At 40.7% G+C, this 16817-nt stretch overlaps 2 protein-coding genes across 10 annotated transcripts in view; one reads left to right on the forward strand and one right to left on the reverse strand.

The window, feature by feature from the left end:
* RIPOR3 (RIPOR family member 3) overlaps positions 1–4973 on the forward strand; it is a 57149-nt gene extending 52176 nt beyond the window's left edge. For all 9 annotated transcript variants that reach the window (XM_085241872.1, XM_085241873.1, XM_085241869.1 and 6 more), the window contains 5 exons: positions 139–297; positions 1305–1507; positions 1752–1835; positions 2696–2786; positions 3937–4973. In XM_085241872.1, the coding sequence (XP_085097998.1) occupies positions 139–297; positions 1305–1507; positions 1752–1835; positions 2696–2786; positions 3937–4037 (638 nt within the window). In that variant the 3' untranslated portion in view covers positions 4038–4973. The remainder of the gene's footprint in view (positions 1–138; positions 298–1304; positions 1508–1751; positions 1836–2695; positions 2787–3936) is intronic.
* A 940-nt stretch (positions 4974–5913) lies between these two features.
* Positions 5914–16817, reverse strand: part of PTPN1 (protein tyrosine phosphatase non-receptor type 1) — a 43273-nt gene continuing 32369 nt past the window's right edge. Inside the window, exons 5-9 of the mRNA XM_085241879.1 lie at positions 15381–15518; positions 13882–14091; positions 13052–13213; positions 12233–12468; positions 5914–9479 (exon numbers count right to left, since the gene is read on the reverse strand). Coding sequence (XP_085098005.1) covers positions 9272–9479; positions 12233–12468; positions 13052–13213; positions 13882–14091; positions 15381–15518 — 954 coding nt within the window. The 3' untranslated portion in view covers positions 5914–9271. The remainder of the gene's footprint in view (positions 9480–12232; positions 12469–13051; positions 13214–13881; positions 14092–15380; positions 15519–16817) is intronic.

The following is a 16817-nucleotide window of genomic DNA, read 5'->3' on the forward strand; positions in this document are numbered from 1 at the left end:
TCTGTTCCTTGAACCAAAGGCTGCTTCAGTTGAATCTTATCACAAGAGTGAAAATTATCCTTACGCATTAAAGAAGGTCTTGTTTTGGCAGCTCTGCAGCATTTCCTTTATTCATTTGTTCTTTTCTGCTACTTTCAGTTTTGCAAAGACTGCTAGAGCAGATCGTCACCTGTGATGGCTTCCTGCCTTCTCCATATCTCCAAACAGAACCAGTTACTTTATTCCAATTTTATAGCTACCTGGAGAAACACCAGATTACCAGCCTGGAAAAACACGTAGGAAGACTTGCTAAAGAAGGTAATGACAGCTCTAGGCACAGGTTACTGGTGCAGATCAACTTCCAGAGCAGAGAACAGCCCAGCACTGCACTGCCAATTTGTTTTAATTCCTCTTATGACCACGCAATTTTAAGACAAATAGGGCAGAGATGCTTGACTCTCACATCTAACCAGGTAGAAACAAAACAGGTGTGAAAGAAAAGTTCTGAGGTATACTGAAATTTAAACAGAAACTGGTTCAACAACAATCTACATCTAAATTAAAGGACTTTATAACTGCCTGTAGCCTTGTGTGTCTGTATCCGCAGCGATGACACAGATAATAGCAATAACATTTCAGAGGTTACTGACACATATGAGTTCTCAGAGGCAGCCAGTGTCTTGCTGAACTTAGCCAGCATGAAGACACTTTAAGCTTTGTCTGTGTTAGAAAATTATTTTCAAAATGATCCTGATATTGGCTGTGTCTTTAGTCTTATTTTGGTGGAAATTATTTATCTGTTAGATTGAGGACTTGTGCATCACTGGTGAAAAAGATCTGTAATATTCTCCAAATTCAAATTGCCAATCTAGTGTCTCATTCCTTCTTTCTGAAGAAAGGCATGTTTTTATCAATTGATGCAGCTAGATCTTTCTGAGCTGTTTAAAAGAAATATTATGCTTGATTGTCTCGTCCTTATTTTAGGAATATTCTGGTGGTTGTAATGTCCAAAGGTGCAGAGATGTCTTCCACTGTATGTTGTACCCCACGCACCTGGGTCTGTTAAGGAGCAGGGCTTTGTTGCACGCTGTGAACTAGAGCTGTGGAATAGTAGTCACTGCTCTATGAAACAATGAAAGGGAAAGAAGGCACTTCTTTGGATTGCCATAGGGGCAGTCATCCTGATTTGCTCCCTGCCATACTTAGCATGTTCTTAACCATTTGAACAACTTCACGGGGCTGAAGGAGGCAGAGTTAGAGAGGAGTTAATCTTGTGGAAATGTCTTCGTTTACCATGTCGTGATGTTAAGTCCTTTCACATGCAGTGATGCTAATTGAGGAACTACAGTGCCCTGGGCGGCTGAAGACCCTTAAAAAATTGAAAGGGAAGCGTCTGAATCGGCTCCAGCCTCTACCGCAGACTTTGCGGCTACTTGGGATTTTACAGCTTGATGACAACCACCGCGTCAGCAAAGCAGCCACATCCTGCCTCTCCCGTGCAGCAACAAACAAGAACTTTAGGGAAAAGGTTAAAACTTACTTCTTCTCAGCTTTTCTAATTGGGTGCTGAAATGCATGCTATTTGTTTTGTCTTAAAATAGTACTGTTACCCTCTGTGCACTTCATTAATCTATTGCCTTGAACTGAAACCAACTCAGTGCTCAGGTGATTTTTCTGTAACCTTTATTCAATTTTACACAGATAAACAAAGCTAGCGTTGGTCTGAATTTGAGTGCTTGACTATACTGAGAGGTATAAAACTTATCTTTCAGGCTCTCCTTTTTTACACTGATGTTTTAGTTGGCTGTGATACAAGACTTCAGCAAGCTGCGTGTTTGGCCCTTAAAAATCTCAGAGTAAGTATTTATAGCTCTACTTGTTTCTTGCCGTGTCTGGCAAATTGCTTTTAAATCTGGTAGGGATACTTTTTCGTCTTCCTTTTATCTGGAATTAATGAATTCTTGGCCTTCCAGAGTTCCAAAATATTACTGCTGTTATTAAAAAGCAGCAGGTAGAAGGGGTGTCTCAGTTTAATCTGACAGGCATGGCAAAATGGTAGAAGGGGTGCTTTCTAGTTTCTCCAGCATTACCACAGCAGACAGTGCCTGACTGAGGACATCTGGTGTGAAGGAGAATGAGCAGTGGAGTCGCCTCTGTGCGGAGTCAGTTCTTACTCTTTAACTGTAGAAGTTAAATCAGTTGGTCTTATTTTAATAACCGCTGATAATAGTCAGAAAATAAAAATAGTATTTGTATTGCTATTATAAACAATTGTCTGAATAGATTTAAATCTACCGAACAGCCACAAGTCTGTAAGAAGTTTGCACTCAAAGGATTATTGATAGTACAAACATAGCCATAAAATAGGCCTGACAAGCAAGTCTTACTCTCAAAGTCAGATCTGCTAAGTGAGTGTTGCCATGGCACAACTTTTCAGTGAAGGTCCTGACTGTTTTATGCTAATTTAACAGTACTGAAGCAGGAACTGGGGACCAGAGTTTTAACACTTTTGTATGTCTTGAAAGAGGAGAGAAAGGATGAAACAGAAGTGATATCATGCTCAGAAAAAATAAGTGCAAGCTGATACCTTAGGGGAGAAAAGAAAGATCGCAGTCAGACACAAGAAGAAATGGGAGTTAGTTTGCACGTGTTTACTTTGAAAAAGTGTTCATCAGAATGTTTGCTGATAGGCTACCATTGCACTTCTCTCAAATAGGGCATAGAGAGCATTGAGCAGGTTGCCCACCTGTGCCAATCTGAAACAGAGGATGTAAGGAATGCAGCCAGGGAAACAACGCTGTCCTTTGGTAAGTCTTCATGCAACTTAAAATGCAGATTCCAAAAGGTAGTGTGAAATGGTGCAAAAGCAGAACAGGTCTGAAGCTCTGCTTGTGTTGTACAGCCTGAACACATCGTAGACAATGGAAGCGTTTCATGAACGGCTATTTCATACCATTAAGGGGCCACAAACAGTAACCAGCTTTGTGCCACACATAACAACCAAAGGCTTCTATTACTCTTTGTAAAACCAGATCAAGATTATTGTAGGATAAGGTGCTTTAAGAACCACTAAATTTTTTGAAGGGTGGAGATAAGCACTTAAGTTGCTGCCAGTGCTGCTGGAGTGCTTACTAATGGCAGTATGGCATCAGCGATTTTCCCCTTCTAGCTTTCGTAAAAATGCTATTTGGACCCAAGGGATTAAAATTACACTGGTTCTAGCTCTGTGACATTAGGTAAACTGAAGATCTTTTATGTATCACAGCAGCAACAGAATACTTTGGCCTGGTGATCACCTTTAGCCACCTGCAAGTGGACTGGCTCCTTGTATTTTTCCTATTCCCGTTCTACAAACTGCTCTATTCTGAATACCGGAGGGTTATTAAGTATAGACAGAACTTTTTGTATGTGTTACTTCACCCGAATGCAGTGAATGTACCGTGGAGTTGAGCTGCTAATCAAATCTTGATGTTCTTTGCTACTGGCTGGTATTTGTACTTCTACCGAAGGCAAAGGAGAATTGTCTAGGATAAGTACCTGAAAGGCTTAGCTCCCAGGGAGGATGCAGTTATCTGGGAGATGGTGGTAATTTCCCTGCTCTGTTCTTCCTGAAAATACTTAAGAGTCATGCTCAGTTCTGGGAATCTCCAGACTAACTTCACAGAAATACTAAGAGTCACATGCATTACAAAACACATTTTCCAATTGTGATGCTCCATGTTGTTAATCATGTGGAAATGTTTACAGAGAGCCTCATTATTTTTTAAATTTAGTTTTCCCGTGGTGACTTGTAGCAGGGCTTTGAACGCCACTGCTTTAGAGAGATCTGTCACTACTGAGAGTTCTTGTTAGCTCTGTACAAAGTCACAACAGAAGTATTTTTCACTATTGCTTCTCTCAGGTTGTTTCTGACTGCTTTGTTTTCCTCAGTATGAAATGTATTTTCTTTCTTCATAGGTGAAAAGGGACGACAAGCCTTTGAGAAAATGGACAGGATTTGCTGTGAATTAAGGGATGCTGTGCAACAGGAGGCTGAAATTGAGATAACAGTATTCTAGTAGTGGAGTATAAGGAGCTAAGTCCTGCTGTCCTCACAGCTACTTATGGGTACCCGAGGGTTTAGTTTTGTTGTTTATCAGCATCTTCTTTACTTACACTCTGCTATGTACATGCTGCCTACTGACAGTAGTTTTGTTTCCAAAGTGGATTGCAATTTAAATCAAATAGACTGGAATCTACTTTTTTTTTTTCTTTTCACTTTCAGTATTGATAATCTGAAATGCTGAAGAAAAAAACAAACTGGGGTCTGTAAGAATGTCAAACCAGGCTGCAGCATGAGTGAAGCCTACATCACAGAACTGACTGGCCCCACACAAACTCAGTTATGAACCATCTGTTCTGTTTGCATTTCTGTAAGGAATGAAATGGTGGTGCTCCAATAGTCCATCCAGAACCTTGCTGACAGCCAATTGTTTACATCAGCTGCCATGTGAATTAGAAAATCTAGCAACATTGCTTGGTGGCTTCTTTTTTTTTTAATAGAATTTTGTTGCAGAAGGAACAATGGCTTGTTGTTTCAAAAACTTTTTTTTTTTTTTTTTTTTTTGAAATCAGTGCAGCGTAGGACAGGCTTGCGCAAGGATCGGCAAGGACAAATAGTGTGTATCCTCTGCAGTTTACAAGGGGAAGTTATTTATCATATTAGCCATGTACAAATCAGATGCCATACGGATAGAGCTGTGTAAGCTTTTTAGGAAAAAAAGCATTTTATTCCTTTAGTCATAGGTCAAGGTTTGTGTGATCACATGCCCACTGCCAGGCTCCTTACTCTGCACTTAGCGTAGGAGAGGGTGGTAACCAGGGCGTGAGGTCTGGCTTCAGGCAAAATACTTGAAAAGGCCTGTGTGTATATATTTTATATACCATACTTCTACTTAGTATTTATTTGTTGGATTTCAAACTTTCTGAACTTCTAATAAAACTTTTGAGACAAATCCTGCACGTGGGTGTATGAACAGAATGATGGGGAGAGGCGCATCTGAACAGCATTAAGGTTCTGCATACCAGGACAGGGCGTGTGGCCATAATAGTAAGGCCATCCGCCTGGTCCCTATCTGCTCTGCCAGCTTCAGGCTTGTACAGGCCAAGCAGGCCGGGCTGCTGCTGTGCTGTCAGTACTGCCCTTGGAACGTGCAGCATCCTGAAACCCCGCAGCTTTCACTCCTGAGCTCCGAGCTGCGCCGTTCAGGTCGTGCGATGCACACCAAGCTTTAACCACACTTAGAGGCGGTCGCTCATAGATTTCGTAACTCTCCTTTTAATGTGACTCTGCTTTCCATTTATACATTTATTTACAAGCACCGTACAGGCGTTCCCCGCCTCGGAAAGTTCCCCGCGGCCCCGGCAGCTGCCGCCCCTCTTCTCCTCCCCTCGGCTGGAAGGGGCGGTGAGAGGGGAGGTGCGGGCGGCTCTGAGTGCAGCGCTCCCACAGCTGCTTCAGCGCCGCTTCGTGGAACTACTGAAAAATCTCTTCTCGAGCACTTCTCCAGTCGTCGCTTTCTTAAAAATCTAAACAAAAAGGTAACTACGTTAATTCAAGCAGCATGGAAGTGCTGCGATCCTGCAGTCCTCCCCTGGCCAAAGCACAACAACAGAAACTCTAGCACAAACGGAGTCACTGTGTTGTACGTTTTACACCAATTACTGATCCAACGTACTTCAGTGGTGGAGGGGAGGACACACGTGGCAGGGAGAGGCACAGAACAGAACGGGGCACTCCTCTTCCTGAGCTCTGACCTATAGGCGAGCTCTGACAGTAACACTTCAAGCCCCTTCCAGGAAGAGAAGTAAACACTGTTCAGTGCAGATTTGCAAGCAATTCGAAGCAGGCGCCGGCAGCTCTGAGGAAACACACAGCGATGGGACTCGGGTACGTTCTTTAAAAAAAGAATTTTATTGTTACAACTAAAATGGCAACTGAAAACTTGTATGGGAAATTGAGAAAACTGTACAATTTTACTATAACTTCTGAGGTCTTTGCAGTGACTTACACAAAAGACAAAATACCTGAAAATGTGTTATACCAAAACATTTAACTTTTTTGGTTTTTATTTTTTTAAAAAAGTTTATTCTATGGTGATCTGTAAAAAAAGAAAGACCTGATGCGTAAATATTTGCTTAAGGCAGATAGCAGAGCAGCTCACTAACTTTCTAACAAGTTTAACATGGATATTTGTCCATTTTCCAAGAACAGGTTAACCAATACATCCACTTTGAAATGCTACTGTATATACACACCGAAACTACTACGTACACATACAGGACACCAAAACAAAAATGTTTACAGTTCAGTATTATAAGCCCTATCCACACCTCACTGGGACAGCATAAGTTCTCCTGAATTTGGAACGGGTGACAGAAACAAGACAAATACACAGGCAGAAAAGAGGGTGTTCAGAACTTCCTCTGCAGGAACTTTCTCATACTGCAGTAATTTTTAGGAATGGTGCAAGTGAATTATGCTGGATTCAAAGGGAGGATGCTTTACTTTCCTCTCCAGGCTAAAGTTCTAAACATCTCTTCTTGGGAACAGTACAGTTTGATTTCTGTTTGGCTTTTTTTGAGGGGAATCACACCACTAAGAACCTGCGTCTTTGCAGACCAAAGCAACGATGGCAGTCTTGCAAAAAAAGGTTCTTTGTCCTCCAGTGCAGCTCTAAGGCAGCACAGCAAGTCACCCTGACGTCACCAACTCCTGCTTGCCACCCATGGGCAGCGGTGAGGTGTGAATACAGCTTACTACACACTCTGGAATGTCTGTACTACATTCACTCAGCTGAAATGAACCATGCTAACAACCAGGTTACGCTGAATACGCAGAAATTTAATAGGAAGTCATGCCAACTATCAGGCGAGTACATGTTACCTGATAAACACCAAGTCCATCTATCGCTGAACGAAGATGCTGTCAGCAGCACCCTTTGAACCACAGCCACTTAATGATCAGTTCATGCAAATATAATTTGGGCACATCAGTAAGCAGAAATAGAACTTCTTTCACCTTTCAAGCACATGGTATTTAATCAGGACACTAGAAGACTTTACATGCATTCTAATACAAATGATGTATAAATGTTGCTTTAGAACAATGTTCTACCAGATGATGGAGAGAACAGTGGAGAGAAAGCAATCACACACTGCATCTTAAATACACAGATGAGCCATTATATATTACCATTTTTCTATACTCATTTTTCACGATTCCAGCAACACCGCTAGGTATTGACTGGTTACAGCATTCCTCCTTTCCAGTACTGGAAAGTACAGACTGTTGGTCTGACCAACAGTCTCACAGGTGAAGTATCAGCTCCCAGTACTACCTGAGGATTTAGTATTGTACTTGTGAAAAGCCCTTGATGCAAGCTTACCAAAAGACAGAAAAGAAACAGCTCCCCTCCCCCCCACTTCACCTCCTTATTCACTGAAGGAAAAGAGCTGCATCCATAGACAGCTTTGCAAAAATAAAACGTGGAGTGGAAAGAGACTTTAAGATACTCTATAGTGATGTTTGCACTGAGAATGGTGGTTAAGTGCCATAAAGCATTTAAAAACAAGAGGAACTGATTAGCAACACTGTTGCAGATCAGCCAACGTGGTTTAGTTTCATTCACCACACCTTCTAGTAGTGAATTTAACTCTTCCGTTCCATGACATCAGCAAATAATTCTTTCCTATTATTGTTTAAGTTGTAATAATTTGGTACTAGTGTGAGGAGCAGCATTGACTAAGACTGCTGCTCAGTGCAATGCAAGCTTCCAGTCACAATTCTACCAATGCACCCAAATCCTTATTTGCAAGCGCTCAGATTATCCAAGTGCTGGGCTCCAGCTGAGCAAAGCCCTGACACAGCACGGCACAGAACAAAACCACCCATCTCTTAGCTCACGTTACTGAGGACAGCAACACCCGTGTCTGCAGAGGTGCCAGGTTTATCCACACACACCTCTGTCCTGCAGTCACCCAACAGCTTATCTTCAAGCCAAACTACACCAGTATTTTAAATCTTTGCTTTAAAATAAGCAAAACACACACATGCTTGCATCAACAGCCAGCTGATACGTTCTGAGACCAACAAGTCTTCTGTTGAACTTCCTATGTCTTAAGGAAGCTGCCACAGGACTGAGGCTCTGGTTTTCCTGACATGCTTTCCTGCTTGCTACCTGCAGTGCCACTGAGCACACGACCTCCTGGCCGTGGCACAAAGCACACTGTTCCTTACGAAGCAGATGTAGACTGGAACTGCATTTTACATTCCAAATGATGAGGTTTATGAACTGGTCCTTCTGAATGCCAACTGAACAGTTTCAAAATGCTGGTGGACATGTTTTGGTTGAATTTTCTTTCCTGTTCCTTTCCCTCCCCTCAATTTCTCCTAACCCAGAATACAAATGTAAAAACAGCTTTACAAAGGATGGTGCAATGTAAATAGGTATATGTGCAAGTAGAGCGCAACAAAAGTCAATGAGAAGGTACATTTCTTTTTTTTTTTTTAAAAAAGAAAAAAGAAAAAAAGAGCTGGACATGTTGGCATACCCTGAGCAAATGCAGAAGCCTGTTTCTATAAACAACGTAAAACAATAAGCTCTTTCAGAAAAGTTTTGCCAAGATTAAATACATCAATACCACAGGCACTGCCCACAACTCACTCAGTCTTTAACAGATGAAGCAAGTTAAAAATAAAACCAAACCAAAAACCCACCCAACCATAGCTGCCCCCCACCCCTTCCAAAAGATTTACATTCTTCAGGTATGTGGGTTTATTTTTCTTTTTTTTGGGAACTCAATGATGTAAGCGATGTGTTTGGTTACAACACTTGGAGAGTACAAGCAAGTTTCGCTTGTGCCTAGCTTTTCTGAAACACAAAAGAAAAAGAACTGGCTTTTTAAAAAAGGCTAAAAACAACAATGTGTTGCAATTCTATTATTTAGTTTTAAAAAAATAAGAAAGGAAGAAAAAAAGAAAAACAGACTATTTGGCATTTTCTCTGCTTACTCCTGAATATTTTAAGGCCCTGAGATTAGAATATCATGTTCTTGGGACCACAGGGCTAGATAAAACCCTAGTGCATCAATTTTCTTTCTTTAAGCCCTAACCAAAGTTCTGGCCTTTCAACTTAAGATCTATCTCTGCTGAGATAAGGCTCACGTGCCTCAAGAAGCTTTCTTGTACAGAAGCTTATTACAAACCAATCAAATCGTTGGTGTTTTCTGCAGGGTCAGTTGTGCTGGTCCATCAATGAAAACATACCCTGTAACAGAGATAAGCTCCTGCAGTGAGGAAAGTGAACATGCATATATTCACTAGAAATGGCTTCCAAGTTGTCATCATGTTCTCATCATCCTCTTCTATGCTTTCTGACTTCATCGACTCTTCTTTGTGGGCTGAGACTTGCAGGTTTTCACCAACAGTTCTCCTCCGAATTTCAGTGTCTTGACTAGTGCTTAAGGACAAATAAATAAATGTTCAGTACTGGATTTTCCCTTTAAAAAATGAGCTGACCTAGCCTTAACCACCTCTTACTTGCACTGCTCATCCTAAATCTGCTGCCTCCACAGCCACTGAGACAAGAAAAGGTGAATCTACATCCAGCTGAGGAGAACATGAAGGTTCTGAAACCATGCAGCTGCTCAGAGCCAGGAAGTGATGAAATTATGGTTTGTTTGTGCTTTCGTAAGGGCAGCAAGGAGCATTGGAACTGAAGATTTCTCCATCTTTAATACTCTTTAATGCTTTTTTTCCTAGATAAAGACCTCTATCATGTTAACAGTATACCGACACTCAGAGAGGCTTCTTAACTGGAACTTTTAGATCTACTGTACAGCTTCTTCCATCTGAATTTAGAAAGCAGAACATCACCAAGCTGGGAGAACACGTAGAGTGGTAACCAGCTGGGAGCTGCACTGCACAGGGATTTCCTATACATCTTCTGGCAGCTGAAGTATAAAACTCAGCAATCTGTCATGTCAGGCAACAGACTACCTGGGCAGGAAAAAAGCCCATGCTTAAGGCTTCTGCCTCTTCTTTGCTCACCTCTGCTTGTCCATGTTCACTGCTCCACTTCTGCAGCCTCTTTCTGTCTCATCTTTTCATACCAACCTGCCCACCCCCTTCCTGTCTAGCATGCTTTTCTTGCAACACTTCTGGACTGTCCTAGAAATGAGGACAACAGCAGCGATCAAAAGGAAGCCTCATCTTGCAGCTACAGTACTGCTATGGAATTAAGGAGCTCAGGATTCAAATCCCAGCCTTTTCTAATGTCAAATACTGCATAAGATCGGATTTCACTTTAGTAAGGTAACAAGCAGATGTCTAGTCCTAACCAGCCTCATAATTAACAAGGAAGACAAGCAGTTCCAGAGGATGACTCAGCCCCAGCCTCAGACTGGTGCCTGTAATAAAATTAACATATGTCTCTGAGCTGGACATGCCTTTTATTTAAACTGTGTAAAGAATTTCCAGGAAATCATTTCTCCACTGATAAATTCAGATCTATATAGCTAATGACATAAGATACAAGCTTTCAATCCATATTCCTCATTAGGCACAGAAAGCATTAGCTGTTATCTCACATCCCAGGCAAATACTCTGGTAACAGAACTAAACAGTCACTGATGGAAGAAAGGAAGAAAGTGAGAAAGTGCTGCTATTGTAACACTTCTCTCTTTTGTAGCTAAGCCTTCATAGAATTAGAGAATCACAGAATACCTTGGGTTGGAAGGGGCACCGAGGATCATCAAGTTCCAATCCCCCAGCCACAGGCAGGGCCACCACCCTCCAGATCTGGTACCAGTCCAGGTTGCCCAGAGCCTTTTCCAGCCTGGCCTTGAACACCTCCAGGGATGGAGCATCTGCAACCTCTCTGGGCAGCTGTGACAGCACCTCACCACTCTCTCTGTAAAGAACTTCCCCTGACATCAATCTAAACCTACCCTCCTTAAACTTAAAACTCCTCCCCTTGCCCTGTCTCTTCCTACCCGAGTAAAAAGTTGATTCCTCTCCTTTTTATAATCCCTCTAAATACTGGAAGGCTGCAATGAGGTCTCCTCACAGCCTTCTCTTCTCCAGGCTGAGCAAGCCCATCCTTGTTTCTCTCTATCCCTACTTCCAAGATTTTCTTCCTTTTTAGTAAAGGCATTTGCAATTTGAGTATTTCACTTCTCAAATTTCCCCCACCAAATTGAAAAACAAAATCCCAATTTAAACGTTGTTTCCATTAAGCAGGCAAAGAACACTTTCATTTTATCTCTGCCTCCTGCAGAATTTGGAGAGATATCAGCTTCATGTTTCAGCCTCTGTGCACTCTGTGAAATTAAGAGGTTTATTTTGAAGGAAGACTGCTGGGAATGTATGCCACCAATCCCTAGTTTGCAGTCATTCACTCCCTCACTGGTCTGATTAAATAAAATACATCAAGTCTGCCAGCTGCATCTGTTGAAAAAACTTTATGGTGCTGCAGAAAATACTAAAACTTGGTATTTTTATTCCAATATTCCCAGATGTGAAGCTGAATCTGTCTTTTTAGAAGACCAGCTAGTGGGGGAAAATCAAACTTTTCATTAATCATTTCTGGTGGTTCTCTAAAAATTATTTTTAAAAGTTTATTTTCTGTTGGCTGTTCTGAATAAATTAGTTAATTAGTTAGTTAGGGCTAGACTTCATCCAGCCCCACACCACTCAGATAAGGCAGGAGGGACATCTAGTGGCTAGCAGGTAGCAACCTGGGCTCCTCCACTATCAGAGCCCACTTCACACAGCACTTCCAGGTATTCGTCACGCCTGACAATTAAGGTTACAATGACAGGTAGAAAAGTTCTCTGTTCATGAGCCCCTTCTATTCCTTTCATCAAAAGCAGACAAAGAATTAATTTCACATTTCTAAGTGCAGCAAAAGCTGGTCAGCCTAGCTCTCAGCTCCATGGCTAATTCCATCTCTAGTGAAAGAGCTCCTGTGTAACTTACTGTAACGTACACATCACATGCAAATTGAGACGTTGCCATCTCACTCTGCTTCTCTCACTACAGCAGGATCTCATTTTAAAAAATGCTGAAGAACTTTATGGAAAAGTACACACAGATTTTGTTTTGGAACTGCTATTATACTAATTCAGTCAACATCTGTTCAGGATTTTCCATATGAAATGCCATTTATGAACAAGCTTAGGACAAGCTGAAGCGGGAAACTAAATGAATTACCTGTCTGTGATCAGTGGCACAGGTGAAAAAACTCTGCCACCTGGAACCATCTCCTCAGCAGTGCTGACTGAGCATCTAATCTCTTCCTCTATCACTTGATGCTTAGGAAAGAATTCTGCATGTTCGTGCATCCTTCCATTGTGCATTTCTGAGGTTCTCTTTGGTGGTCTGGGAGGAGGTGGGGTATGTTCAGGTGGTGGGTCCAGATCTTCATTGGAGAGCTCTTTCCACTGTTCCTTCAGGGAAGGAAATGCCCTGTTACGTTTTCCATCGTTTATTTTATGTAAACTGTAACTTTAACTTGGCAGGGGCTTTACACTCTACCTTCTCATTTATTTTTAGCATGCCTGTTCATTTGCATTGGGAAAAAAAAAAGGGAAAAAAGAAGATACAAAAATAATACCGAATTTAAGCTATCTGCAGTACACTGAAGACATCAGTTATAAAAGGAAGAAATTTTAATCTACATCTGGAAATTTTAAATAGCATGAAATAGAACCTATGTCGCTAATTCTGCTGTAAGAATTCATTGCAATACTTAAATTTCTATCATATGAGGAAGCTGATGAAAGACATGGCAGATGCAGCCCAGCTAAGCTGCTGAGAAGTACACAGGCACCACCTATTAGTCTACAGGGCTACAGGAAGTATTCTGAAGTCAGTAGTAAAGTGTTGTATTGAAGTGCTGCATAATATAAAAATTTATTGAAGCCAAAGTAATTCAAGACTCCTTTCTGTTCTGTTGACCACACTTATATGCTACAGTTAAAAAGTGTTGCAGCTTACTGTACATCTGGTTCTGCAGTCAGTAATACTCACTTGCACTGAAGCATCCCCCATAATGAATTTTGCCCCCTCAATAACAGCTAAGTAGGAGAAACGAAGCTGATCCGCTGTCTGTATAAGTCCCATTCTGTACTTCCTCATTTCTAGGAGAACCTGTTTAACATCCACAGAAGAAGGATCTTTCCGTTTGTCCATCTGAAGATAAAAATTTGAAACATACTTTATGCTCTGATGAGATTCAATGTGATGACTGGCTTTATAGAGCAGCTTTCAGACCATCCTACATATTGAAGTATTAAGACACTAAGAAAAACCAGAGAAATGGAAAACTGCACTAAGTCTCTATAATCCTGTATGTTTTCCCCTTTTTTTGGTCTTTCTTGTTTTGAAGATGTAATAAGTAAAATAGTCTAAGAAATAGATATTCTGACCTAGGCCTCATTTCTGTGTATTAGTTGATCTCACACAGCGACAGAATAAAACCAGAATTCTCCCCTGCCTAAATGGTAAAGTTGACTCTGTAAAAGAAAGCACGTGGATGTATTTTACACTGTTTAAAGATAGCTTACACTATTATTTAGCAAACACCTAATGTTTTTCTTAACCACACGGATAAAGCCTAGCCTTGCAAATCACTCTAAGAACTAGAGTTTTCTTCCCTGGACTCAAACGGCCAGTTAAGAATGAGATCTACCTTAGTTTTAAAATGGAAGACAGTCTCAAACCAGAATATGAGTAAGATAAGAGAAATAACGTGTGAGAATACTCCACAGAAAACACCGCAGCTCTCTGTAAGCCAGAATAAATCACTCTTGAAGGGAGCTCTATGAAACAGTGTATCATCTACACACAGTAGTTCTTACCAGCAGCAGACACGTATCGACCAGACAGAAAGTTCCTGATCTCCCAATTCCTGCACTGCAGTGCACCACAACAGGTCCATACTCAGGGTTAAGCGAGCCAGATTCTCTCACTTTGAACAAGAAATTGAGGAATGAAGCAGGAGACTCTGGGACTCCAAAGTCAGGCCACGTAGTATAATGAAAGTGCAGAATCTCTCTGGTTTCCTGCGTCTGTAAAAGACAGTACTCATGAAGTCCTTTAGCTAGATACACAAGTCAAAAACTATTCGAAGTACAGCTGCTTACAGCAATGTTCTAATGAGCAAATACAGTTCCTCACATGTTAATTTTCCAAGTAAATATCCTCCTACATACTTAAGAAAGGCAGCTTCAAATGTCAGATAGTTATATAGCTTCAAACATTAACTCTTAATAGCTATAGGTCAATTTCAAATTTGTGCCTATGAAAAAGTGTTAGAAACCAGAGTTACTGCTATGATATAGAGGAGAGCACCGGCTCAGCTTTGTGTGATAATCAGACTGCACTACTATTTCTTGGACACTACAGCTTTAAAATAGTTGTCTTAAATTCAAATGACAAAGTTCCATGTTCAGAGGGGGCTTTCACATCTGCTTAGCTAAGAAACTAATTACAATTATCCTTTTTTGTAAAAGGACTCTGTTTTGAGCAAAGGAGGCTGGTAAGTAAACTTATGTATAACCTACCTTGTGCTTTTTTCAGTATAGTTCAAATGCTTGCACTAAGATAGCTAGCACTACTGCTGACCAGTTCATAATGGCAGAATACCACGTAAAGAGTTCTCAGAATGGTGTACGGCAAGCTACAGAAGCCCGTTCCACTTTCTGCAGACAAAACACACAATCGCCGGTGTTCCCTTACACTTTATTCCCAATTTGGAAACTTTCTTCCAAGACTACTAACTCAGTGATGTTCACATCCTGTTAGAATTTTGAGGTACAACCATCCAAAACCACATGCCTATGGCAGATATACTTCTTAATACTCCAAACAAACTGCAGCAGCCAAATCCTTACTCAGCTATCACTTGATCAATCAAATTTGTATCTGCTTTCTCGCATTTCCTGGCACAAGATGCTAACAGTTGAGCAAATATTGATACCTTCCAGTATGGAGCAGTATGTGGGCAGAACAGAACTGTTGCTAGTATGCCACAACATACACACCGAGCTCAGCCGGGAACCTTAGACATTATCTTCAGTTACCCACATTCAGTGAAAGAGAATGGTAATATTCCCTGCCAGCTTCACTCAGGAACTTTCCATCAGGCGTCGCTGCTTGAATGACCGTTTTTGTTTCTTCACTGTCAGAGTAATGCTCCAATACCAGGCAATGTCAAAGAGTCATCTTGTACAAAATCATCAATTTCAGCACAAAATCTGCTGTATTTCACACCAGTCTTTTCCATAACCTTAGTGATGAGGTGGGTCTCACCTCAGAGAGATTAAAGAAAGCGACTGGTAGTAGTTCCTGTACTTACTGTAAGGTTTTCCAATTCTAGTTGTCGTACTGTGTAATATGACTTTATATCTTCTGATATCAAGGTTAGCTTCAAGTTTGTATCTTCAAAAAACATTTCCTTCTCTTCCTTCCGTGGCCAGTACTGCGCACACTTTATCTAAAAACAAATGGGTACCATTTATGCATTGTTTATACTTGTGTGAAAAGCAAATATAACTATCTTAAAATATTTCTCTGATTTTATTATGAGTTTCAATATGAAAAATACCAGTCTTCCTTTATGCTGCAAAACCACATCTTCGGTAATTTTTTTTTTGTAAGAGTCAAACTATTTTGACCCCAACTGACTCATGAAAATACCTAAGGACTGAGGATAGCTTTGTGGCAGTAGAGCTCTTTCTTCTACATGGAAGCTGGAAGAGTGAGCAACAGGGCTGTACCTCTGTGGAATATAATCAAAATCACCAAAGTCATTATTTATTTCAGCTTGTGTCAGACCATTAACTGCAACCTAAGAAGTCTAGTAACTTTCTAAACATAAAAGCTGTCGAACACTGCCAAAATGTGAATTCAGTGCCATGCTGCATTCCATGCATTACCCTTACTGCAATGTTTCCATTTCAAAAGAAGAGATGTTAACGAGAGCAGAATGTACCATAAAGAATTATGAATTCAATAGATAAGCTACTAAAGAACGACAGCATTACTAATTTGCAAGTATAATATCAGATGAGATTTTGGGTTACTCCTTTCACTTACCACAAAAATAAAAATAGCAGTGAGATCATTTTAATTTTACATGTACACTTTGAAAGTAAAGGGCCTAACAAAAAAATCCTGCATTCAACAAACATAACCACTACCTATTTCTGACTGACTTTCAATTCTGTCAGTGAAGTTTTCCAAGAGAACTTACTTTTGGAAGAAGACTGCTGCATTAGACAAATCAACCAAACAGACGAGCAGCAGATTTTGCAGTGTGTAGGAAAAAACTGAAACTAAAGAAAAAGAAACTCACCAGCAAGACAAATGGGGAAAGTTTATAACCATTAAAAACTACAGATATTCCGACTGTGGGAACTGTCCTGCTCTTTCTGTCATTAAGCATTGCTCCTCTGAAAACAGGATTACAGCCACCACTTGTCCATATCTCAGCTTTCAATGGGAATGGATGGCTGAACATGGTTAGTGCTGCTTTTATTGAAGGTCAAATAACACGGATTTAACGCTGAAGTGGAGAAACTCTGGTAAGAAAAGAACAGTAATCTCACCTCTAGGATAATTTCTGCCAGCATCTTAATAAATAAGAAAACTCTACAGAGTATTTTAATCAATGGTACACTAATTCTAGTTTTGCCCAGACTAGTTATAGCTTTAATTCTAATGGTATCCTCTAGTTTCTCGAGGTCTAGAAGGCAGCTATAATTATCAGCACTTTTCTGAGTCTTAGCATTTA

The sequence above is a fragment of the Meleagris gallopavo genome, chromosome 22 (genome assembly GCF_905368555.1).
Source record: "Meleagris gallopavo chromosome 22, MGAL_WU_HG_1.1, whole genome shotgun sequence".
In the NCBI taxonomy this organism is placed as follows: Eukaryota; Metazoa; Chordata; class Aves; order Galliformes; family Phasianidae; genus Meleagris; species Meleagris gallopavo.